Below are 26,100 nucleotides of genomic sequence, written 5' to 3' on the forward strand. Positions count from 1 at the left end.
AGGTGTTCAACTCACTCTAATGCTGCACATACATATTTCTCTCATTTCATTTAGGTGCCAAATGAAACTTCTGTATTAATTTGCTTTGTGTTTGTTTAGATAAAGGTTCACAAGACACTGCACAGGGCTGCTGTTCTACTTATACAAATCTAAAATGATTATATTTTTAAATAATTTTTAAATAAACCAATCCACGAAGTTTATACAGAGTCTTTACTTTAAAATACTAGGAAATAGGAGGAGGCATTTCAAGGGGACGAACACAGTATGAAGTGTTTGGGTCGACCACAGACTGAACTTTTCTGTCACTGATGACTCATTTTACAGAGAACACATTTTGAGTCTCAGCCATGTGGACACAACAGAGAAACTTCTTCTATTTGGCCATCGGTGAGATGAACTTTATATCACTTAATTATTTTCATTCTTTGCTCTGTTATTTATTGTATCCAAATTAGAAACAAGAACAGTTCATTATTTCAGCATAATAACTTATATTTTCTTTTCTACAGTCTCATATCTGTTTGCATCTTCAGTGTCTGCAGGTCAGTCAATTTTTCTGTGAATGATAATATATATTTAAAATAAACTGTGCATGAGTGAAAGCACCAGACTGACAACTGTTCTACCAACCAACATATAAATAGTTTTGCTATATTAAATTACATTAAATCAAGTTTTTTCTCCTCTGTTTTGTTCTTTTGATACATGCAGTGCCTCATGTTTATCTAATTTTTTGATTAGATTAATTCTATTTTTTATTTATATTTCTTTTATATTTATATTTTTTTAATAATTAAATTAATTGTTAAAAAAATATAAAACCCACAGGTCTAGTGAATATTTTAAAACGTGTTTTGAAAGCTACATATTAACCTAATTCTAGTGCAATACAATTTTACACCTAGATTTTGTTGAATGCATAGCACACAGCACAGTACTTGATGCATAACTAAGCTAAAAAGGACAACAAAAACAAAAGAAAAATAATAAATTAAAAAAAAGAAATTGAAATTATTATTAAATTAATTTGTTGTTTGTAAAATCTCATAAAACTCAGAACTCATAGAAAATATCATCTTTTCTCCCTTATCATGGGGATTCTAGTTTTTGGAGGTTAAAACATTATTTAAAAAACATTGAATACATATGGCAGAAACTTTATTAATAAGTAAATTCAACCAGAAAAAGAAACAAACCAAGAAGACCATAAAAAAAAAGAAATAGAAAAAAATAATAAAAAGAATATAAAACAGCTGCAGTCTGCAGTGTTCATATTTTATGAAGAAAAATGTCTTTGAGCTTTTAAAAGAAAACTAAATTACTGGCAACATAATCTAAATGTTACAAAAACTATTTAAAAAACGTAATTATTTCAAAATGATTTATTAAAATATGATTTTTAACTTAACATAAAAACAGATTGAATAACTGTAGACTGCATTGCCTGAAACGTTCACGTGTTATATAAAATATTAATAACCTATTAACATAATAATAAAATTGCAACACAGTACTAGTTTTCAGTTCATTATGTTTGTTTTTTAAAATATTTTAAATGTTTTACGATTTTAAACTTGAAAGTATGATTCAATATGGAAGATCGGTTACTTATCAGAGTGAGAAGGAGTCAGAAAGAGAGTAACCCGACCATGGTGAGTGTCTTACTTGATAATGGGGGCGAATGGTCGTGAGAGGCGGGGGTCTGAGTGAGTGTCCGGGGCACCTGATTCATACCTGGGGGAGGCGTCCAGCACCGGTCAGCGTAAAAATGGTCTGAAACAAATTTTAAAGTAAAACTAGTATTTCTAACTGAGCTATGAAAGCATGAATAAATAAAATGAATGGAAAAGATTTACAGAAGAAATTGAAAACTCAATAAAAACAATTTTTAAAAATTTGAATTCAGAATTTTAAAAAACAATTGTTTTTTTTAAAGTTATTTAATTTCCTTTCTCAATTATTTATTAGATTTGCTTTGTCATCCTGATACTCCACACATATGTTTCTAAGGTTTAGCTCATATAATGACCAATTTACACCATTATTGCTTCTTTGACTTACAATAAATAAATAAATAAGATAATTAAAAAATATAAAAAAAAACACTGTTTAATCTGCTCTTTCTTTTGTCAGATGCTCAGATAAGATTAGTTAATCCTGGGTCAGCTCGTTGCTCCGGAAGAGTTGAAATCTATCACAACAACAGATGGGGAACAGTCTGTGATGATGGCTGGGACCTAAATGATGCTGAGGTGGTCTGCAGACAGTTACACTGTGGAACTGCCCTGAATGCCACTAAGTCCGCTCATTTTGGTGAGGGAAGAGGACAAATCTGGCTTGATGGTGTGTCCTGTTCAGGAAGTGAAAGTTCTCTGAGTGTCGACACGGAGGATTTGGTTCACACGACTGTAGACATCATGAAGATGCTGGTGTCATCTGTTCACGTGAGATGCTTTTCATCTCATACACAGTATTCAGTAACAAATTAGTCCATGCAGCTATAATCAGGACAGAAATCTGTATGTTAATTATTATACTGTATATAGTGTTGCTTATTAGCTTCACTTCCTGTTCTTTTCCTTCCTTTGTGTTAATCTTTGTTTATTTTCCTCTATAGAAGCCTACATCTCATTCCCAATCACTGTCTATGTGTTTATACTTTATTCTCCCCCAAAGGGAAGGAGTTTGTAATTGTTTCTCTGTCTATTTGTTAGCAGTCAGCGTCCACAGTTTACAAGATATCTTTTTAAAATTTTGTGTGATGGTAGATACCAATGACAGCTCGAGCTGATTTCATTTTTATAAAAATCAGTTCGAGGTCACACCTAATGTGAAAATCAGTAAAAACTTAATATTACCTACAATTTTTTTTATGTCTTCAAACTTCACACCAATACACTAGGCCTTTGGGATCATGAGTATCTAGGTTAGCTAAGCACTTGATCTTGATCTTCACTGTTCGAGTACAAGGTCAAAGTTGACCTAGAAAAAAATGTCCAACAACCACATCAAGTAATATATCATATGAAAAGGCCTGAAGAGAGCTGTTACAGCATCTTTGAGATGCCATAACTGACTGACATCATCATAAAGGGAGGCTGATATCAACAAGGCGTGATAAAAACGTTTCGGTACAGCACGTGTCCATCAGGGGAGCTGTGCTCAGATTTTTGCAACAGCCAATGAAGGCTCACTTTTGGGGTTTGTTCTGTCTCAATGACTTACATTTGGATGCTCAGTTGACGTAGTTGACAGTGTTCAGATGTTGTCATTTGTTTCTTGTTTGCCTTCAAATTACTGAGTCAGCACAGAGGATTTGGGAGAAACTACTGTGGACATTATTGTGATGCTGGTGTCATCTGTTTAGCTACATCTTTCATTATCAAAGCCATGTTGTTATAATAGATTAAACTCCAATTTTGCTTCATAATCACCTGCACAAATAATGAATGACAATCGCTACTCCTAGCTTCCTAGCTCAGAAAGAGGATAAAAAAGTTGGGAAACAAAAGGCGGCTCAACCCTTCAGCTTCAGCCTATGCAGACATAAGCACTGAACCTATTTACACAAATCTGGCAGCTCTCAAAGAGGGCACGCTCACACATACACAGAGAACACAAAAAGTCTGGAAGCCAGGGCTGGGTCTGAGTCCGCTGTCAATCTGATCACTCTCGCACTCCCTCGCTTCTCTCTCTCTCTCCTCTCTCGGCAGCTGTTGGAGCGGCTTTAAACCCAGTCACATGATCCATGAACCAATCAGCAGCCTATTGCTCTTCCTCAGAGAAAATAACCTGCAGAGGTTCTTAAATCAAAGTACATAAACACACAGGAACAGCTAACACAGACTTCTTATGGCCATGGGCAGTAACACCCACACCTGTTAAGACCCTGAAAGTTCTTGATATAAAATGTTAATTCCTTCACAGCACAATGAATACTTTTGTTGAATCTTTCAAAATCAAGCAGAAACTCACTTTAAGACGATTTACATCATATAACTGTGACTAAACTGCTAAAATAACAAAATATTGTTTGACTGTCTAAAGATTCCCAAACCTATTTGTAGGTAGTTCATTAGTGGCTGCTGTTCAGTCTGAAGCAATGTGGCCACCATATTGGTCAGATGGAGCCACGCCTCTTAAACAGTGCGTGTATGGAGTGTCTAAGTGTGATGTAGTAAGGTTGTGGGTGGGTGGGGTGACTTCTACGCGCAATTCACTGGGAGCCCATTGTTTCATAATCTGTTCATGTTAACATGGATGATTCATGAGGAGGTTTTTCACATAATTTGTTTTAGGTTTTTTAAAACCAGCAATGTTTGTTTCATGATGACTGATCTCTTTCCACAGATTCAATCATTCCAATCCTGAGATGTGTTTTCCTGCCACTGATTCTGCTTTTGGAGAACATTGCCCTTCATTTCTACTATAAGGTACATCAGAGTGAATAAAAGCATGTATGAAACAGAGTAGTAGCTGAGAAGTGTAGGAACAGTAACATGGATTGTGTCCCGTCTCTCCAGGTCATCAAAAAGCAGAAATCAGACAAAAAGGAGAACGATGAGACGGATGTTTCCAAAGCTGAAGAAGTGGAGGCCGAGGAGGAAGCAGTCCAAGAAATAGAATAGAAACATAGAAACAAACACACAAGTCTAAATTTTTCTTGGAATTTAGATTAAAGTTGTTTAAATCTTGTTTAATTATGTTTATGTTTTTTAAATGTCTGACACATTACTGCAGCAATTTTTTTAACCTGCCTTTACTGTCCAGTATAAACTCTTCATAGCATGACTGTGACTTAAGTTTGAAAATAATCCTTCATCCTCTCCAGTCCTCACTTTCTTACATCTTCCTCCATCTCTGCCAGTGAAGTTTTCACACATTAAGTTTTTTACTTCTCACTAAACTGTATCTTTGGCTAACAGACAGAATGTGTGTCAATCTGCACATAAACATGTTTTTATGTTTGGTGATATTTTTGAAATTCTTTCAATTTATCTGCCACTTACAAAAAATTCCTGCAATTATAGCATCCTATTCTGTACAACAATATATTGGCAGAGAAAAAACCAAAAGGCAGTAAAAAGTGTTGTTTGTGCTTTGAATCATCATCACACCTGGAGGATTTTTCCTGAAGACTACAGAAGAAATTAGAAGAACACTGGCTAAGAGAGTTCAGGCTTTGTTGATCAATAAAGTTGAATATTGCACGTTAGAATTGTACAAACTGCTTTTTCCTCATATACTGTGTTTGTATAAAGAAAACAATTGTCTTAAGACTTTTGCACAGTAGTGTAATAAGGAAAATGAAGCTGTCTCACATTCATGCAGCTGACAACAAAATACATAAAGTGTGGGAAAAGAGCTGACAGCAGAGACAGGAAGTCAGTGAGAGAGATAATGGTATTGTTAAGGTTCAAAAATATAGGGAAGGAAACACAGGAGGAATGCAAGTAACCACACTGGTCCAAAGGGTAAAGACGATGATTTTAATGAAATGACACGCGTGGGAGAATGAGCGGACTCTGTAAGCAGACAGCCCCACAATCTCATCCTCCTAACATCAAAATACAGTTTTATATGCATCAGAGTATATTTAGTGACGCCCCCTCATTGCGTCATCACATACATCAGCTTCAAAACCACAAATGTTCTATTTGACAACTTAAGGCACAATTAAAAAGTACACTGGCTTCCATCTTCTCCCCGGTGGTTTCCCGTAAGCCAGCTCAGCTCTCGCATCGTGCATCTACTGCTTCATCAGTCAACTTTCACCTACACCCCAACAGTGTGTGTGTATGTGTGTCTGTGCGTACACGTGCGAGGGCGCGTGCATGCTGTGTACTGCGTACGTGTCATGACCTCTCACTATTTGTCTGTCTGTACGTGCAGAGTTTGCATCTGCTTTTCTGAACCTTAGTTGACCTCAACTTAAGCAACTTGAACTTTCCCCTATCAGTGATTCCTCTAACTAAGTGTGCATGTGGTTACGTGTATGTCCGAACCAAGACTATATATGTGTACTCTACTGAATTAATGTTTTGATCAAAAGCCTCTACTAAAAGCTTAAATCAAAGATAAATGCATAATAACTCTTTGGCTCTTTGGCTTGCACTCGCTCTGCTTTCGGTTTCGCTTCTGCAAAAGCACACCGTTTCCTGTCAGCCTGCAACTCAGTTTTCTCCCCCACTGAAGACTATGTGTAAGAATATAAAACATTCAAAAACCTTTAAATTATAGATTCAACTGATTATAACTAAACCTGTAATAAAGACTAATATAATACCAATATATTTGAACATCTGAATGCATCTGAATGCAACATCACATGAAATGGTAATGATGATTATAAAAATAGCAGCAACTAATAGCAGTAAAATATTTCTCCTCTCGATACTCCCTCTCTTGTGGTGGCCCTCGAAGAGGGTCACCACACACTTATAACCTTACTCTGACCCTCTCTAGAAATGCCAGCTCCCCCTAAGAACACTCCATGGGTAAAGTCAGGTTCGTCCTTGGTCCCTCTCTCGTGGAAATCTTCTCCTGTAAAGGATAGAAAACACTTTCTCCCTACTACGGCTCTCCTACCTTATGTCCCTCAATTGTTCTCAAAACATGAACCTACTTTCATATTTGGTTTTTGACTTTTATTTTCAAATCTTAATCAACCGTACTCAGCATTTGTAAAACTCTTCAAGCACTGCCTTCAAGAGAATCGAAGGAAGCACGTCTCTGCATGTGCTTCCTCTTTGCTCCTTATCTGATCATCAACATCCTGTGCACAAAACTGTCACTGCTGCAAGGGCCTCTCATCTAAAGTCACCTATCACAAGCAAAATCATCATAAAATCATTATAACGGCTTATTCTACTAAAAGGATCAAAGAAAAACAACCACTTTAATCAACTAAGTTTAAGCATACAATCAATTACTCCTAAATAACTTTCATCATAGCTAAAAGCTCCCTAGGAACAACTTCTGTGTGTTGACACTAACTTCATTGTAACACTCACAGTTCCTGTGTTATAACCTGTTTTAATATATCATTTTATTTCATTTTACTACTCTTAATGTAATGGTACATTCTAATTATATTTTATCAGTCATTATATTTTATCAGTTTTAACCAAAATACATAAGCTTTTTCCCCCCTTGGACCTGGTTTAAAGCAAAAACTTGATCCCTTCAACAAGTATTTGTTATCCTGTAACTGCATTTTATATAAGAGGACTAATTTAGAACTGCATGTGTTATCTCCATATTTTACATGTCACACAGTTTAGTTACAAGCAAAACTCCTATTCAGTTCCTCTTTCTGTCATTTGTTATTGGGCCACCTCAAATTCAGTTAAAAGCTAAATGAATTTCAGGCCCTAGGCCTCACCTATGTTTAAACCATATGTGTTTGTAAGCGTGAATGCTGTTTATCCTTCTGTTGCTCCAAGTCCCCTACAATATATCGACTGAGACATAACGCTCATCGAAGCTTATGACCTTCAAATGGACCGAACCTCAACTCTGTTAATGAGCACGATTGCAATGTGTAAGAAAAATCATTTCTCCATATATAATCTCCAATATTATTCATTTGAGTCCATAATACTTTTAACATCCTCATAAAAAGCTCTCCTCTACCCTAGAAATAAATCTATTTACTATCTGTTTCTAAAGCCTACATTATAACAACATTCTAACATTATGTCACTGTTACAACTTATCCTAAAAATCAAAAAGAAATCCCACATTTTCAACTCATAAAATCGTCACTATCTTCCCCAAAGCATATCCTTTATTCCCACAATTACCCCTTTAAGTTTGGTGTACAACTTCTTCTTAACACCAGCAATTTATCTTCTAAACAGAATTCAGTTCATTTTACTCCTTTCTTTAGAATTAACAATCTCTGCCTCAGTTTTACCATCTCTAAATTATCAAACAACCCCAATAGTTATAAAATCATACTAAAACCCATTTCAAATTAAACAAATTAAATCTTAAATCCCTCTCTTTTTTTTTTTTTGACACATCTCATGTGGCAAAAAACTCAAAATGCTCCACCCAAGCTTAGGAAATTACAAGGGAAAAAAGGTTAGTCATATCATTTCTCAGAACAGCTCAGCAATTGTCCTCTCCGGTATTTTGCTCCAGCCCTGAAAACCTGTGTTTAAGGAACAAAATCAATTTTATCATCATGTCAAATCTTCTCCAACTCGTTGCTCCATCGAACTCTGGATCCTTGGGACTTCCTGAAAACAAAACCTGCACTTTACATTTCATACTCTCCCTCTATGATCCAGTCTGTGTCATGACAAAATAGACTTAAACAAAACAGTTATTAATCATGTGTCACCTCAGTTCATGGTAACTTAAGTTACACCAAACAATGTTTCCCTTTTAGCATTTAGCATTCTATAATGTAATAACATGGTCTAACCCAAATCAACAAAGCAGAAATTCACTCAAAGGAACATCAGCATCCCCAGATTTAAGTCTTCCACTTCTCCTGTTTGTCAACCTTTTATTTATTAAACTTTCCAACCATAATTTCACATGTAACAGTTTGTGTACGTGCATTTTCAATTCATTAATGTAATTGTTAATTCCTGTATTTATTTCTCTCGGTCTGTCTCTTTTCTAAACCCTGTAATTAATATAATTTTATTACTTTATTACTTTTTCTTAAAACATGCATTCGCTTCATCTTCTTAGAATTTAACTCTGTCTATTTCTCTGGGTGCTCCCCTGACATCATCAGTCACACACACACACCTTCCTCTCACACACACTTTTAAATAGAGCTCTTTCAAACATCAGAACAGCTAACACTTCTCGTCTCACACACCCTGCCTTTTCTCTCACTCAGAGAACTCACGCAGAGTCACTCCAATCAAATACTGACAGCATTCACACAGTTAAAATCACACAAAATACGCTTTCATACGAGTATTTTGGACATGCCTTCCATGATCAGAAAGAGCAAGTCAAAAGAAAAAAGAAAAAGAAAACTGAAACCTCTCATCGTCTCACACCCCGCTTCTCCACACACACACATAACTGAAAATAAAACACACCAACATTTATGGCTCACGAAATATACATCTATCCATATTCAGTCATTTACTATACATCCACACTAATATATTCAAACTGTATTTACACTCTCATAATAAGCAAAACCAACCTCTTATATACAGGCATTTAGCAAAAAGCTCTCAGTCCTCTCGAAATTGAAACCACCCTCTTTGCGCGTCTCCGCTGCTCATTTGCATTTACACACCATCAGTGCACATCCGGCTGTGCATTACTGGCACAGAGACTGATCTTACTCATAGATCTCATATTTTATATTACAGACGTCTTATTAATTACAACTGCACAGGTTTCAGGCCTCTTAACACCTATATAATTTTGATAAATTTACGTAACGGCTCCAACCGATAAGTCCTAGACTTTTTTTTGCTCAATTCACCGGACCAGCTCCAACCGTTCCGTCCACATTTCTAGCCCTAACTTAATTTACAGGTAGCCAAAAAAGCGCAAAATAGAGGCTCCAACCTCTAGCAATTTTGGAGGTTCCCCAGTTCTCCCCGGTTTGTCGTACCGTACTATCCCATTAGTCGCCGCTAGGTCAAGGATAAACGTCTTTATCCAGGAGGGAGCGTTACCTCCGAGAAAATGCGCTTCTTAACAGACGCCGCTGTCGTTCTACAAAGATTTAGAATAATTTGAACCAACAATCTACACTCCCACACAGGAGTAAGAATCAGGCAGACCTATCCTTGTGGACATAGGGGCTCCAACCCACAAAATGACCATCACAAAATAGAGTGATGGTCATTTAATTAAGAAGATGGAACTCATTTAATTAATTAGTAATAAATTGTATGATAATATTAGACATTCTTAAAGCAATTACAAATTAGTTTATAAACATCAACAAAGTTTAAATGAAAGAAAATTGATTATTTGATATTTTAATGGGAAATACATTTGAAAGTGAAACATTTCTAACTAAACTATGAAAGCATGAATAAAGTGAGTGGAAAAGATTTACGGAAGAAAACTGAAGGAAAAAACAATTTAAAAAATATCTGAATTTAGAATTTTTAAAAAAGAATTTTTTTTTAAATGTAATTTAATTTTTTTCCATTTCCTCACTGCTTTTCCTTTCTTATTTAATTATTAGATTTGCTTTGTCATTCTGACCCTCCACTCATAGAGAAGTTTTAGCTCATTTACCTTCTACTTTTTTGTTTTCAGTGAATAAAATATACCATGCTTGTTTCTCTGACTTCAAGTAAAAATAAAATAAGAAACACACAGTGTAATCTCCTCTTTCTTTTCTTAGACACTCAGATAAGATTAGTTAATCCAGATAAGTCTGGGGCAACTCGTTGCTCTGGACGAGTTGAAATCAATCACAACAACAGATGGGGAACAGTCTGTGATGATGGCTGGGACTTAAATGATGTTGAGGTGGTCTGCAGACAGTTAGGCTGTGGACCGGCACTGGAGGCCACTCAATCAGCTCACTTTGGTGAAGGAAGAGGACAAATCTGGCTGGATGATGTGTCCTGTTCAGGAAGTGAAAGTTCTCTAACTGAATGTCAGCACAGAAGATTTGGGACACACGACTGTACACACAGTAAAGATGCTGGTGTCATCTGTTTAGGTGAGATGCTTTTTGTCTCATACACAGTATCTTCTTGTACTATTGTAAGGTGACCTTGAGGGTGCCCATAAAAAAATGTATTATTATTATTATTATTGTTATTATTATTATGATTATTCAGTAACAAAATGGTCCATGTAGCTGTAATCAGGAGAGAAATATGTATGTTACTTATAATGTAAAACTGACTTAACTTTCTTAAGAATCTCCTGCATCACTTTATGTGGCTATTATTCTTTTGGCATCATTAATTTGTGTTTGTTTTTCTGGTTTGACTTTGGTAATAATGGTTTTTTACTTGTTCACTTGTGTTTGATTTCTTCTATAGAAACCCGCTTCTCATCCCCAGTCACTGTGTGTCTATACATAGATTATTCTTGATAATGAATTTGGTGCCTCAGGTGAGACTGAAAATCAGGTCAAAGTCAAGGTCACACCAAATGTAAAAATCAGGATTGTCTTCCAAGTTTACACCAATATACTAGGCCTTGGGGATTATGAGTATCTAGGTTAGCTAAACACTTAGGTGTGACTTCAACTGTTACTGTTAAGGTCAAAGTTGATCATGAAAAAGATGTCCAGCAACCATATCGAGTGATATGTCATAAGCAAAGGGCATAGAGAGAGATGTTACGGCATCATAATGAAGCCATAACATGTTGACATCATCATATTGTAATAAAAGCAGCCTGATGTCAGCATGTTGTGGTAATAATGCTTTTTTTTCTCGATCAAGGTCTTTTTATTGAACAAAGAATTGCTTTTAACAACAATTACGGCAGTATTAACAACAAATGCCCCCCCCCACCCATCCAGAACAGTGTAACTAAAACCCAGTCAGAGAGGAAGGAAGAGATAAGATAAAAGAAAATTACAGTGAGTAAGAAAAGGTTGCCATGTGTCATAAAATTTCTGAGCCGAACCTTTTACAGTGTAGCGGATCTTTTCCAGCTGAGTATAGTACATGACATCCTTAACCCATTGCCCATATACAGGTGGAAGTGGCTCTTTCCATTTCAATAAGATCATTCTACGGGCCAAAAGAGTGCAAAAAGCAAGAAGATCAGAGTGTGATTTAGAAAGACTGGCATCATAAAGCGTCACCCCAAAAATGGCTATAAATGGGCAGGGTGCAATTGGAACACCACATATGTTGGACATGGTTTCAAATATACTTTTCCAAAAGCTACCCAGTTTTGGACATGCCCAGAACATGTGAAATAGGGAAGCAGGCTCTTGTTTGCACCAGTCACATGTGGGGTCAAACCCATCCTTGACTTTGCTCAATCTAGCTTTAGACCAATGGAGACGGTGAACCACTTTGAACTGAATCACCACATGTTTAAGGCAGATAGATGACGAAAAAATTCTATTGATTATCTTATGTCAAGTCTCATCTGCAATCCGTTGGCCAAGGTCTCTTCCCCATCGTTCCCTAAGTGATTGCAATGTGGACAGCCTAAAATTACTTAACAGCTCATAAACATCACTTATAACCCGCTTGGCATTTGGTTTAAAATCAAAAATATCATCCAAAAGGGATGGAGGTGGACAGGACGGAAAGCACTCAGTATTAGAAGCAACAAAATTCCTGAGTTGTAGATACCTGAAAAAATGTGACTGAGGGACCTTGAACTTGGTCACCAACTGTTCAAATGAGGAGAAGATATTGTCCGTGAAAAGAGCATTCATTGAAGTTATTCCAAGCTTTGTCCATATGTTAAATGTCTTGTCTGTTAAGGATGGAGAAAGATGCAATGTCTATGCGGTGGTGCATTAAGAGAGAGTTCAGTCTGTTTAAAGTGCCTTCTGAGCTGGTACCATAATTTCAGTGAATGGATAACAAGAGGATTCGTGGTGAAGCTGGAGATCGGTCCCGCCAGAGGTAATCTGGCACACAGCAAAGACATCAGGGAGGATCGACTCACTGACAGCTTTTCCAGTGTTACCCATGATGATAAATTATCATGATCTTTTATCCAGTACAATAATGCCCTTATATTAGATGCCCGGTAATAAAACAAAAAATTTGGGAGTGCTAAGCCTCCTGCGCTCCGTGGTCTTTGTAATACACTCTGTTTCAGCCTAGGTGGCTTTTTATTCCAAATGAAGGAAGAGATTTGACTATTTAGATTATTAAAAAATGACTTAGTTAAAAAAATTGGAAGACATTGAAAAAGATATAGAAATTTAGGAAATATACTCATCTTAATGATATTTAATCTACCACCCAGCGAAAGAGGCAAGGACTCCCACTTTCCAAAATCCTCTTTTAGCTTAGACAATAAAGGAAGATAATTAGTTTTATACAAGTCTTTATGGTTCTGCGTAATCCAAATGCCCAAGTATTTGAACTTGTTATAGTTGAGTTTGAAAGGTGCTAAAATAGACGAAAGTTCCCCGGTTATTGTACCTAAAGGCATTGCCTCGCTTTTCCCGAAATTCACCTTATATCCAGAAATTGTTCCGAATTCCTGAAGTATATCTAAAAGTTTAGCAAAAGGCTATTTGAAGGGTTGGAAATAAACAAGAGCATGTCGTCGGCATACAGAGAGATTTTATGTTCGACATCCCCACGACGTATTCCCTCAACATCAACACAATGTCTCAGAGCAATAGCTAGAGGTTCAATTGCGATGGCAAAAAGAAGAGGTGACAAAGGGCACCCCTGTCGTGTGCCACGCTGAAGCTGAAAAGAGGGGGACAGACTATTGTTGGTCCGAATGGCCACTACAGGGGAACAGTACAATACTTTTATCCAGGATACAAAATTACTCCCGAAGCCAAATTTTTTAAGCGTATGGAAAAGAAAGTCCCATCTCACCCGATCAAACCCTTTTTCTGCATCAAGCGAAATTACAGTTTCCAATACATTATCTTTGACATGGCTATAGATTATATTTAATAAACGTCTAATATTAAAAAACGAATACCTATTTTTGATAAAGCCTGTCTGATCGGGTGAGATAATGGAGGGCAGATGTTTCTCTAAACGGTGGGCGAACACTTTAGCAAGGATCTTGGTGTCCATGTTCAGCAAAGATATTGGACGGTATGAGCCACAATCTAAATGATCCTTATCCTTTTTTAGAATTAGGGAGATCACTGCTTGACGCATTGTTGGAGGCAAGGATTGTGAGAGGAAAGATTCTTCAAAAGTTGACTTTAACAATGGATTCAATTGGTTAGAAAACTTCTTGAAAAAATCAGAAGGATACCCGTCGGGCCCAGGAGATTTTCCAGACTGCATACTTCGTATGGCCATTTCAATTTCAGCATTAGAAATGGGCTCCTCCAAACCAGTGGCCGCATCTTCTCCTAAGGAAGGGATATGAAGTTTCTCAAAGAAATTTTCTAGTGCCAGGTCATCTTTAGCTGGGGGTGAGCTGTATAAAGTCTGATAGTATTTAAAAAAAACTATTATTTATACCTTGGTTATCCGTACACCTTATTCCCTGGTCATTCCGGATCTCAGGGATAGCTTGATTAGCTGTTCTTTGTCGTAGCTGATGAGCTAGCAGCTTGCCTGTTTTTTCTCCATGTTCATACGAGTAGCTACGCAACTTCGAAATTAGATACTCAGCCTGTTGTGTAGATATAAGATTATATTCAGTTTGTAATTTCAGCCTACGTTTATATAATACCGGATCAGGGGAATGGCTATATACAGCGTCTTGTTTAGTAATTTCGTCAGCTAATTGAGAGAGTCGCTCAGTATCATTCTTTTTTTGTTCGCACAAAATGAGATTATCTGGCCTCTCAGATATGCTTTTAGGGATTCCCAAACAGTTGATGGTGACATCCCTGGGGTTTGATTGATAGCAAGAAAGAAATCTATTTGAGACCTAATATAATTAACAAACTCTTCGTCTGCTAACAATACTGGATTGAATCTCCATGGCTGATAATTAGAGTAGGCATTGGGAATATGCATTGAAAGAACAACAGGTGAATGATCTGAAATCACCTTGGCCTTGTAATCACAGTCTGTTACTAAAGGGAGGAGTTTTTTGTCCAGAAAGAAATAATCTATGCGAGTATATGTTTTATGGACATTAGAAAAAAAAGAATATTGACTTGAATTTGGGTTACGAAATCTCCATACATCAGCTAACCCATAGTTATCAAGAAAACGCTGAATAACACGTGCTGATTTTGAAACAGGCGTGCTTTTGTGCGAGCTGCGGTCCATAGCAGATAATGAGCAATTTAGGTCCCCACCAAAAATAATATTATGTGTTGCCATGTTGGGAAGCCGTGCAAAGACGTTAGTGAAAAAACTATGGTTGTCCCAGTTAGGGGCATAGACATTTGCTATAATCAAGGGGAAACCATATAAATGTCCTACAACTACAACAAAACGGCCTGCAGGGTCTTCATCTACAGTTGTGGCTATAAATGGTAGTTTTGCTTATCAAGATCGCTGTCCCCCGAGCTTTAGAATTAAATTTAGAGTGATATATCTGGCCTACTCATCCAGACTTGCTTCGAAAATGATCAGAGGTATGCAGATGCGTTTCCTGAAGAAATGCTATATCTGTTCTAAGTCGTTGTAGATGAGTAATAACCTTTTTCCGCTTGACCGGATGGTTAAGTGATTTTACATTCCAGCTTACAAAATTTACCGCCCGATCACTAAATGATCGCGCTGTACTCATCCCTGCTCAAATAGTAAAATATGAAAGCCCCAGATGCAAGACACGCATAGAGAAAAAAGAAAAGAGAAGGGAAAAAACCCAAAACAAAACAAAAGAAAACACACAGTGATAAATAAAATAAACATATCTGGCTGAAGCCCAAACCAAGAACATAATGTGCAATTACACCAGATTGAACATGGTGACTGCCAAACCCCCTGCAAACAGATCCACACATATAGCCTAGTGCTTGTATGGTTTACTATAAGCCAGACCCTTAGGCTCCCGCTGACCGCGTGACATAACATATCCTACAAAAAAAATCGACGTCCAAACAGGGTATAGAACTTTTCGAAACCCAATGGTATTGTCATGAAATAAAATGAACCAAAATGTGCTTATGAAATAAATTTAAATATCTTAACAAGAAGTGTCTCTTTAAACTTTTCATCACAGTGTGAACGCTGCGATAAACAGAGTCAGCAGTAACTGAGACAACCAACCATAGTGCTGAACTTAGGGCGCTCCCACATAGGGCATCAGGCGCAGCCTCCTCAAACATTAATAATATGTTCTTTAACATATTCCATTGCCTTCGCCGCATCCAGAAATTCTTTCTCCTCCCCGTTGTGCGTGATACAAAGTCGCGCCGGGAACCTGATCCCAAAGCGGACACCTTCTTGTTCACGGAGAAGTTTCCGGACTTCTGTAAAAGCAGCCCGAGCTCGGGCAACCGAGGTCGTAAAATCCGGGAATATTGCAATTGGTTGTCCATTGAACCTCAGCGGAGCTTGGGTCCTGGCACGGCATAGAATTTCCACACAATCCTGGCAGTAATGAAGCTTGGCTATGATGGCCCGCGGGTTACCACCTGGCTTTCTCGGGACCAGACTCCTGTGTGAACGGTCGACAATAACATCTTTGTCCATACCCAGCATTTCACATAGTAGCGCGGATACGGCCGTGGTGGAGCTCGAATCCGGGCCCTCCGGTACCCCTATGATACAGAGATTAGATCTCCGCATCCTGCCTTCTATGTCATCACATTTATCCTTCAGGTCACACAGCTCCTTCCTCAAAGTCTTCACTGTAGATTGCAAGGTGACCACCTCATCGCGCCACATTGACTACTTCTTTCACCGTGGCCTTAAGTCCATCAATTTCAGCGCGCGCTGCCGCCGTACTGTTAGCGATCTCATTTCTCACTTCTTGCACGTCAGCCCTAATATTATCAAAATCTTCTTTCAGAGCATTCCTGAGTTCTTCTTTTAACACCGCACTGATATCGTCTTTGATGGATCGAAGAAGCTCCAATTTTAGGGCATCAGTATCCACAAAACGCCCATCGCTCTGCTGAGTATGTTCTTCAGTGGTCGCTGAGCTGGGCGCCGCCCTTGGGTCATCATTGGTACTCTCGCCCGAGGATGTGCCGGGCCTAGCCGCCGTTCCTCCTGTGTACTTATATTTTCTTAGGTTAGATGCCATTCTGTCTCGAATGAAGCTGTAGTATGGTATATAAAACTGTTAGCTTCCCCTGTGACACAAAATGAGATTTTGTAGGTTGAAAAAAAACTATTTTTGAAACTCGGTTAGCGGGAGCCTTCAGAAACACGTCTTATTCCATTGCTGGCTTGCTTGCGCCCCCCGTAATAATGCTTTTTTTAAATTGTTTTTTAATAGTCTTTTTACTAGTACAGCTCTACAGCCTTTGTTTCAGTGTCTATATGAGCTTATGTGTTCTCCCAGTGTTACTTTTTCTCCTTGTTGCTATTTTGGATTTTTATTTTTGTTTTCTCATTTGGATTTTTGCAATAGACAGTGAAGGCTCACTTTTTCATGTTTGCTCTGTCTTTGTGTCTTACTTCTGGATACTCAGTTGACAGTGTTTAGATATTGTAAGTTTTTCTCGTTTAAATTCAAATTACTGAGTTTATTTAAACAAATGTATCAAATACAAATGTTGAATTATTTACCTTCAATAAAGTCACTATCAAGTATATGCTTTATGTTTCTTTGCTTAGAAATCAGATTAGCTGGGCCTCAGTCAGCTCGTTGCTCTGGAAGAGTTGAAATCTTTTACAACAACAGCTGGGGAACAGTCTGTGATGATGGCTGGGACATAAATGATGCTGAGGTGGTTTGTAGAGAGTTAAACTGTGGAACAGCTCTGAATGCCACTAAGTTCGGTCATTTTGGTGAACGAAGAGGACAAATCTGGCTTGATGATGTGTCCTGTTCAGGAAGTGAGAGATCTGTGACTAAGTGTCAGCACAGAGGATTTGGGAAACACAACTGTACACACAGTAAGGATTCTGGTGTTATCTGTTCAGGTGAGAAACTTTATTGATCAAAGGTAAATAATAAATAATAACTGTTACAATATTTTTACAGTTTTAGAATAGAGTCATTATCTCATGTAGTGTGTGTTTATATCTACCCCTGCATTTAGGTGGGGACCATGACAATGGCAATTTGTTTGAAAATTTGTTTGACAATATCTGGATTTAGCACTTTAACCTTCATAAACAATATATTTCCTTCCAAGACTTTTTTCTTTTGTTTTATTTTAATTCCAGATATGAGAACCTTCCATAAATAGAACCTCATTGTGTTTCATAACAGATCTCTGGAAAAACAGTACAAGTGTTGGCAGGGAGAGTTGAAATGAACCTGTCCCTTTACTGTTTTTTTATAATTCATGTATGTAGACTAAGTCAAGGATTGCAGTCATGAACTAATTACACACTGAATAACACTCATTCAATCAAAATGTTCAATATTATTGCTATTGATGTTGATGTTATTGATGTTATTTATCTATTAATTAGATTTTTAAATTATGTTTACTGTGCCTAGGTGTGCCAGTCAAATTATCTGGAAGCACTTTGTGCTCTGGAAGAGTCGAAATCTTTTACAACAACACTTGGGGAACAGTCTGTGATGATAACTGGGACATAAATGATGCTGAGGTGGTTTGCAGAGAGTTGGGCTGTGGAACGGCACAGAGTGCTGCTGTATCACCCCACTTTGGTGAGGGAAGTGGATCCATCTGGCTTGATGATGTGGACTGTTCAGGAAGTGAGAGATCTCTGACTCAGTGTCAGCACAGAGGATTTGGGACACATGACTGTACACACAGTAAGGATGCTGGTGTTGTCTGCTCAGGTGAGAATTTAAAAAAATATTCATAATTCTTAATATAATAAGGTATTTTTTCCATTTTTAATTGAGTCATCTCTCCATGACTGCTGTTTTCTCAGTGATCCTCCCAAAGCCCAGAATCTTCATGAGTCATGCTGGTAAAGTTGAGCGGAGAAGCGATGTCAGCATCACTTGTTCAATATCACCTCAAAGCCAACAGCTTCTACAAGGAGAATTTACTCTGAAGCAGATTTCAGGCTCATTCAGTCAGAAAAAACCAACAACTACCAACTCTGCTACATTCAAGATCCTCGAAGTAGATTTTGACAGTGATGGATTGTACCAGTGTGAATATTCATACGGCTCCAGCATCTCCACAAGTGACTCTGTCACCGTCTCCGTTACTGGTAATAAAATGTACTATTGCTTATATTACAGTGATAAAGTGACAGGAAAATACTGTTGTTACTCGTAACACCCACTACAGGTTATTAGCATGATATCACATCTATTAACATAAGAACTAAAGTCTTTATTTCAATAGTTTATCAGTTAATAACAGCAACACTCAAAGGTCACTCCTAAGTCAACTCTTAGAGGGTATGAACCAAAATCAAAACACACACTAAGTGAATAAACATCTTTAATGTCTTGTCTGCAAAAGCTGAAAATACCCATATTCACAAGTTTTGCTTTTGTGTCTGACTGGGATCTCACCTGAATGAACTTTAATAGATAATTGCTAAGGAGAAGTGTTACACTTCCCTAGGTCTAAATAAAACAATATGCAAAACAAAAGGCCTGTCTAGCTGCTTCAAAAAAAAAGGTCAATAAAAACATACAAAAGTGGCATTATCTGCATAACCCCAGTGTCTGTAACAGTCAAACCTCTGGTGCCAGTGTATGGGGTATGCCAAGCTTACCTGTTCAGCCTCCCACCAACACACTCTGTTTTACATACACAGAAGCCTTCAAACAAAAGTTCCTCAAGAGTCAGAAGCCGCTCAGCCAGTGTTGCCAACTCCTCAGTAAGGAAAATCGCTATTGGCTGTCCTAAAAGTCGCTAGAAGTTGCTAAATGACGTCATCGCCTAATTTGCATAATTGGTCATGCTAATCTAATTGTAACCTATGTTGTTGGAGAGAGAAATAACATCGTGGAAGAGACATAAAGTGAGTAAAAAACGTCCTAAATGCATTTAGAGTTTATTTAGAACTACAAATTAAATTTATTATAGCAATTATTGTTTTTTTTAATGTCACAATTCCAACCCTGCTCCTTTACCCGGGCTTGGACCGGCAAAAGTGACCCGAAATAGGCACTCTGGTGGAGTTACTTTGTGTGTGTGTGTGTGTTTATAAGTAGTTTTAAACCTTGTGATCCACAAAACAGCAAAAGAGTAAAAGAGTAAAAGAAGAACTGACTGCGTTACAGCACCCGCTGCTTGTTGAGAGTAAAAGCGATACCCACTTTCACGTCTTTTTTTAGCGACTTTTTTTTAGAAATAAAGTCGCTAAGGGGTCTGAAAACTCGCTAAATATAGCGACAAAGTCGCTAAGTTGGCAACACTGCGCTCAGCTGGCCAGGGAGCTGCTCTTTTGTAATGATCCCTGGCAGTAATTGGCCTACTGTGCTCAGACCAGCCAATAGACACATGCCAATTATCTTTGAATTGGCCAGTAGGTGGAGGCTTGAAACTTGAAAGATAAGAGCAGCAGAAAAACAAAGCAGCGTATCTTGGCATGTAACACCCCCACCCATTAAGATCCAATCTTAGGGTTTGGTAACATGTCTAAGTAACACAGGAGAGTGCGTCTGCTACAATGTTCTCTGAACCTTTTTTGTGACGGATTTCGAGAACATAATTCTGAATAATCAGTGACCAACGCATAAGTCACTGGTTGTGATTATACATCCTAGACAGGAAAACCAAAGGGTTCTGATCCGTGAAAACTTGAACTGGATTCGGACTTGACTCTATATAAACTTTTCAATGGTAGAATACCTGAGCTGATGTTTATCAAACTTGCGAGAGAATTAACTCACAGGATGGTCAATGCCCTGGTTATCCTCCTGGAGAAGCACTGCTCCTGCCCCAACTGCGTTGGCATCTATTTCCAGTTTAAATGGTAAAGAGAAGTTAGGAGCAGACAAAATGAGGGTGCAACAAAGTATGCCCTTAAGGCTTTCAAAAGCTTGTTGGCACCCATCAGACCAAACGAAAGGCTTTGAGGGACTGGTTAAGTCAGTGAAAGGGGCAGCAACAGAAGAGAAAAATTTAAGAAAAATATTGGCTGAGCTTGAATTTAATGACAGCATGTTTCAAAATTTGGGCCACTTGGACCACTGTGAGGTATCCACTCTTAACAACTCTTAACAACAGTTAAGAGTTGTTAAGAGTGGATGTAACCAACAGTCTGTAACAAACTGTGAACTGATGAGACCAACTGCTGGACTTTTGAGACAGGAAAGTTCTCCCAGACTGATAAAAGATTCAAGGTGATCTAGAGTCCTGGCTCTTCTTTGTAATATTTTTCTTTGTTTGTTTGTTTTTGTAATGCATCAGTTGTTTTTAATTGGTGAAAGCTCTGGACTGCAGACAGGCCAAGTTTACCACCTCTATGAAGGCTCTATGAAGACATGCTGTTGTGGGAGATGACACTCTCTTTTTCCTTCAGCGCCACCTCCATTCATTCATCCATTTTCTTTCACTTATCCGGGGCCGGGTCGTGGGGGCAGCAGCCCAAGCAGAGAAGCCCACACCTCCCTCTCCCCAGCCACCTCCTTCAGCTTGTCCGGGGGAACACCAAGGCGTTCCCAGGCCAGTTGAGATATCCGCGATCTGGTTCTTTCGGTCACTGCCCTCAGCTCGTGACCATAGCTGAGGGTAGGAACGTAGATCGATCGGTAAATTGAGAGCTTCGCTTTTACACTCTGCTCTCTCTTCACCACAACAGACCGGTACAGCGTCCGCATCACTGCGCCCGCTGCACCAATCCGTCTGTCAATCTCCCGCTCCCTTCTGCTGTCACTCGTGAACAAGACCCCGAAATACTTAAACTCCTTTCAGTGTGTGCAGTTGGAGGAATGCCACCTGCACACACTGAAAATAAAATGTCTTCATATAACATCAAAGCAGTGGAATAGAGTTTGGGGTTTTTTCTGCCACCAGCTGGTGCCTGTTTTATTTACAGCTTCTTTATTTGTTGTTTATTTTGTTCTCAGTGTCGCTGCAGCGGCCCAGCATCTCTGTGACATCTCCAAATGGAGGACTGGTCAGGGTTCCTGATTGTGCAGAGATCATCAAGGGTTACAGCTTCATCCTCACCTGCACAAATAATGAACACTATCCTGGAGGAGTTTTCAATCTCATCCTCTATGGCTCCAATGTGAAACACACCAAACTCACCAAGCCATCTGTCAACAACTCAGCCTCCTTTAGTTTCCCTGTAGCTGACTTTGAACATGAGGGCGAGTACAGCTGTGTGTATGAGATAACTCTGTCAGGAGGGACATTCACTTCACCTGAAGATTGGCTTTATGTTTCTGTGATATGTAAATTGATGACAGAACTCAACATTTGTCATCATCAACATCATCATACAACTGTGACTACAGAACTGAAATAACAAAAACTGTTTGACTATCAAAAGATTTAAAAAATCTAAATGTAGGTAGTTCGTTAGTGGCTGCTGTTCAGTCTGATGATGATGCAATGTGGTCATCATATTGGTCAGATGGAGCCACACCTCCTAAACCATGTGTGTCTGACGTTTCTAAGTGTAATGTAGGAAGTTTGTGGGAGGAGAGACTTTTACATGCCATTCCCTGGGAGCCCATTGTTTCATAATCTGTTCATGTTAACATAGACGGTTTATGGTTTATGTTTTGAGGCAGTTAAAACAATTGACACAATTGATATCCTGATGATGACTGATCTCTTTCCACAGATTCAAGAACTCCAATCCTGAGATATGTTTTCCTGCCACTAATTCTGCTTTTGGAGAACATTGCCCTTCATTTCTACTATAAGGTACATCAGAGTGAATAAAAACATGTATGAAACAGAGTAGTAGCTGAGAAGTGTAGGAACAGTAACATGGATTGTGTCCCGTCTCTCCAGGTCATCAAAAAGCAGAAATCAGACAAAAAGCAGAACGATGAGACGGATGTTTCCAAAGCTGAAGAAGTGGAGGCCGAGGAGGAAGCAGTCCAAGAAATAGAATAGAAACATATAGAAACACACACAAGTCTAAATTTTTGTTGGAATTTAGATTAAAATTGTTTAAATCTTATTTAATTATGTTTATATTTTAAATGTGAACCACATTACTGCAGCGACTCTATTTAACCTGCCTTTCCTGTCCAGTATAAACTCTTAATAGCATGACTGTGACTTAAGTTTGAAAATAATCCTTCATCCTCTCCAGTCCTCACTTTCCTACATCTTCCTCCATCTCTGCCAGCGAAGTTTTCACACATTAGTTTTTTACCCCAAAAGGTTGATTCTGTTCAAAAATTTGATGGTAAAATTTCTCACCCATTCCTTGAGCAGCTGGTTCTCTGCCTTCTGAAGGAGAAATTATGTCCTTATGGGCTAAACACTGGATTAGCCAATTCAGACTGAGGAGATTCAGATTTTCGGAAAACAAAACAATTTTTCTGAAGGCTGGCTGGATCATGGGGGCCCCAGGGTTAGCTGATGTGGGCTGGGAGTCAGTCTCAGGCTTAGGCATATAGAGTACTGGCGGCGGGGATGCCACTTCCTGTGGGAGGAGGGAGCAGGTGTCATAGGCAGTAGAAGCTCCGTTGGTCCAGATTAACTGGTGTGGCAAATTAACTGGTTATGGTCAAACAGATGTGTGGTATTGTCTCTCTGCTATTGGCAATCCAGCAAATAAACACTGCATATTTCATTTGTGAGGTTAATTTAAACACAGTCCATAGTCTTATTGCTCTTTATCAATAAAATATTAAAAACTGTGGCGAGTTTATCTGGTGATATTCTGATATACGAGGCGACTGCGAAAATGGCAAACTAATAAACATCACCACGGCAATGCTGTTCACAAGGTGCCAAGAGTCACTGATCTGGAGAATCTTTACTGTCTCATCATTCTACTATCATTATCATTTTATTACTCCGATTTCAGCGTTGTCACCTCACAACTAAAGCGTGCAGTTTACTTTGTGTGCACTCAGATTGAGTCAAGTCAACTGGTGCCCCCGGTGGCAAAGTGGCTGCTCTATCACTGTTTTAATTCCCATTTCATCCACAATACATTTGTAACTTTCAATGTTTTCCATTCTTGTATCTTGCAAATTAACCATAAACTAAATGAAATGTCATTGTGTATTTATTTTTGGCCTACATCAGCAAGAAATGCCAAATTGTATACAAAAAGTCTAGAAATCACCACTCCTATTGTTCATGATGATTTTAATATTTTTTCCTATAACAAAGAAATACATGTTGAACAAATATTGCACATTAATATTTGACTAGTGTTACCACTGTGTAGCATCTCTTCTGAATCTGAAAGTGAGGAGACCGGCTGCTGGATTTTTGGAGAGGAATGTTGTCCCATTTTTGTCTGATCTCGGATTCGAACTGCTCAAAAACCCCGGCTATTCTTATTCTGTTTGGATTTTTTTGTATCAGATGTTTTCAAATGGTTAAAGGTCTGTGTGATTGACCAAAGAACCCCCACACACAGTGCTCCACGATGAACAAGTGTTTATTTGCACACTCTGTGCTACTTCCAGCAGCTTCACAGCTGTCTCCTCCTGCTGCACACCTCTTTCAGGTCCTGGCGTTCTACTCAAAGTAGGAGACACATGATCAGATGATGTCGTATTCTTGTTAGAACATGAATTAATAATCCATTGCTTGTTTGCAGAAATCTCTTGTTAATCAACAGCTGGAGTAGGAAAGTTTCAATTGATTTGAAAACGTGATGCTTAGCCTTGCACACCCTTGCCAGAAAACTCGAACAGTTTTATTTGTTGTTATCTATCGTCCACCTGGGCTTTACTCAAAGTTTCTGATTTCTCAAACTTTTTTTCTGATCTAGTGCTCAGCTCAGATAAAATAATTATTTGGGTGATTTTAACATCCATGTAGATGTTAAAAATGACAGCCTCAACACGACATTTAATCTATTATGAGGACTCAACAGGCTTCTTAAACTGTACAAGAACCCAGCCACCACTTTAATCACACTCTAGATGTTGTTCTTCTGATATATGGCATCGAAAATGAATATTTATCAGTATTTCCTGATAATGCTTTTTTGTCTGATCATTTCCTGATACCATTTAAATTTATAATAATTGATTACACAGAATCGCTTTCATCACAATAGATGTCTTTCTGAAAGCACTGTAAACAGGTTTAAGGATACATTTCATCCAATGTTATCTTCTACACCATGTGCCAAGACAGAGCAGAGCAGCTACCTTGTTATCTTGTTAATAATTACCTACTATGTACAACTCTGAATACTGTAGGAGATCCTGTAGCTGCTCTGAAAAAGAAGGACTCAAATCAGAAGTCCTTGACTTCCTGGTATACGTGTCAAATGGGCATCTTAAAGTAGATAACTCATAAGCTGGAGAGGAAATGGCATCTCACTAATCTAGAAGATCATCTTTTAGCCTAGAAAACAAGTTTGATGCTTTATAAGAAGCTAGAACATCTTATCATTCATCACTGAAGAAAACCACTCAGTGTTTTGCTGACTTGGTCCAGTGTTTCCAGTAGGTTCATCGGTGAGATCCAGTGTCTCAGATGTGCACAGTCCAGTCACTTTGTTGCCCAGCTGAGAGTCTCTCTTTTCGCCATAAATGCCAGCATTCTGCTGCCTCTGATGGTGGTTTTTCTTTATTTTTAGTGCATACTGTATAGGTTTCTCCTTTCAAGGGCTTCCTACATGGCATCCTCCCAGACGTAGAGGAAGCCTGGCAGCCCTGTTTAAGATGGACAACAGTAAAAGATCTACTCTTTAATAATATCACAATATTACTCTATTTCATAGGCTGCAATAAATTATCAAAATAACTAATAACCAGAAATATGCACAGCCTTTTCCCCTTCATTAAGTTGATAGTTGAGTAAAGGAAAAAGCTCTGTCCTCAAAATAAAAAGACTTTAATTATACATTTGGCTTTTTGATTAATGTTTGTCCCAAAAGAGCTATACATGCATGAGTAGGATTGCAAAATTTGATCAGATATTTGATTAGACTGGTTTTGGATATTTTTTGGCAGTATTGCATTTCAGGAGCTGCTACCGAAAAAAAAAAAACGCCAAACGTGTAATCTGTGACACTTGTGAGGTTATCTCAAACACACTCTGTCAGTCTTGATGCCGTCGAACAACAAAATGTTTAAAAATGTCGCGATGACACATTTGGCGTTTTTTTTGCTGGTTTGTCGGTAGCAGCTCCTGAAACGCAAGACTGCCACACATCTGTTCGACCAACGCCAGTTGATCTAAACGCCAGTTGATCTGGAACACCTGCCAAAAGCTGATTTCCAATGTTTCTGTGTATTTTTTCTCTGTAATATCTTTATGTATGTTGGTAAATAGACTTTGGTGAAAAGGGTTTACAAAGGGGTTATATATAGAATTTAAAAAATATCTGT

General features: G+C 38.2%; 2 protein-coding genes and 1 long non-coding RNA gene across 3 annotated transcripts; all 3 read left to right on the forward strand.

The window, feature by feature from the left end:
• Window positions 1-297: 297 nt before the first annotated feature.
• Window positions 298-5,316, forward strand: LOC112842739 (scavenger receptor cysteine-rich type 1 protein M130). Its single transcript, XM_025900029.1, has 5 exons — window positions 298-390; window positions 513-545; window positions 2,137-2,447; window positions 4,354-4,436; window positions 4,527-5,316. Exons 1-4 carry the CDS (start codon window positions 351-353, stop codon window positions 4,372-4,374), a joined length of 405 nt encoding a protein of 134 aa, XP_025755814.1. The 5' UTR covers window positions 298-350; the 3' UTR covers window positions 4,375-4,436; window positions 4,527-5,316.
• Window positions 5,317-6,470: 1,154 nt separating this feature from the next.
• Window positions 6,471-19,435, forward strand: LOC109195396 (deleted in malignant brain tumors 1 protein-like). The gene is made up of 5 exons (XM_019347402.2): window positions 6,471-6,510; window positions 10,352-10,675; window positions 17,334-17,642; window positions 18,169-18,477; window positions 18,573-19,435. Exons 1-5 carry the CDS (start codon window positions 6,471-6,473, stop codon window positions 18,926-18,928), a joined length of 1,338 nt encoding a protein of 445 aa, XP_019202947.1. The 3' UTR covers window positions 18,929-19,435.
• A 2,264-nt stretch (window positions 19,436-21,699) lies between these two features.
• On the forward strand, window positions 21,700-22,728 carry LOC112842740 (uncharacterized). Its single transcript, XR_003214747.1, has 3 exons — window positions 21,700-22,008; window positions 22,404-22,486; window positions 22,577-22,728. It is a non-coding gene; the product is annotated as an uncharacterized LOC112842740 (long non-coding RNA).
• The last annotated feature ends 3,372 nt before the right edge of the window (window positions 22,729-26,100 follow it).

This window comes from Oreochromis niloticus, linkage group LG18 (assembly GCF_001858045.2).
Source record: "Oreochromis niloticus isolate F11D_XX linkage group LG18, O_niloticus_UMD_NMBU, whole genome shotgun sequence".
Classification (NCBI taxonomy): domain Eukaryota; kingdom Metazoa; phylum Chordata; class Actinopteri; order Cichliformes; family Cichlidae; genus Oreochromis; species Oreochromis niloticus.

Excerpts from the sequence above, each read along its gene's own strand:
- LOC112842739 (XM_025900029.1), top strand. The coding sequence starts at position 351 with ATGTGGACACAACAGAGAAACTTCTTCTATTTGGCCATCG. Across the intron at positions 546-2,136 it reads TGCATCTTCAGTGTCTGCAG|ATGCTCAGATAAGATTAGTT; the intron begins GTCAGTCAATTT and ends TTCTTTTGTCAG. Across the intron at positions 2,448-4,353 it reads TGCTGGTGTCATCTGTTCAC|ATTCAATCATTCCAATCCTG; the intron begins GTGAGATGCTTT and ends CTCTTTCCACAG.
- LOC109195396 (XM_019347402.2), top strand. The coding sequence starts at position 6,471 with ATGCCAGCTCCCCCTAAGAACACTCCATGGGTAAAGTCAG. Across the intron at positions 10,676-17,333 it reads TGCTGGTGTCATCTGTTTAG|AAATCAGATTAGCTGGGCCT; the intron begins GTGAGATGCTTT and ends TTCTTTGCTTAG. Across the intron at positions 18,478-18,572 it reads TGCTGGTGTTGTCTGCTCAG|TGATCCTCCCAAAGCCCAGA; the intron begins GTGAGAATTTAA and ends CTGTTTTCTCAG.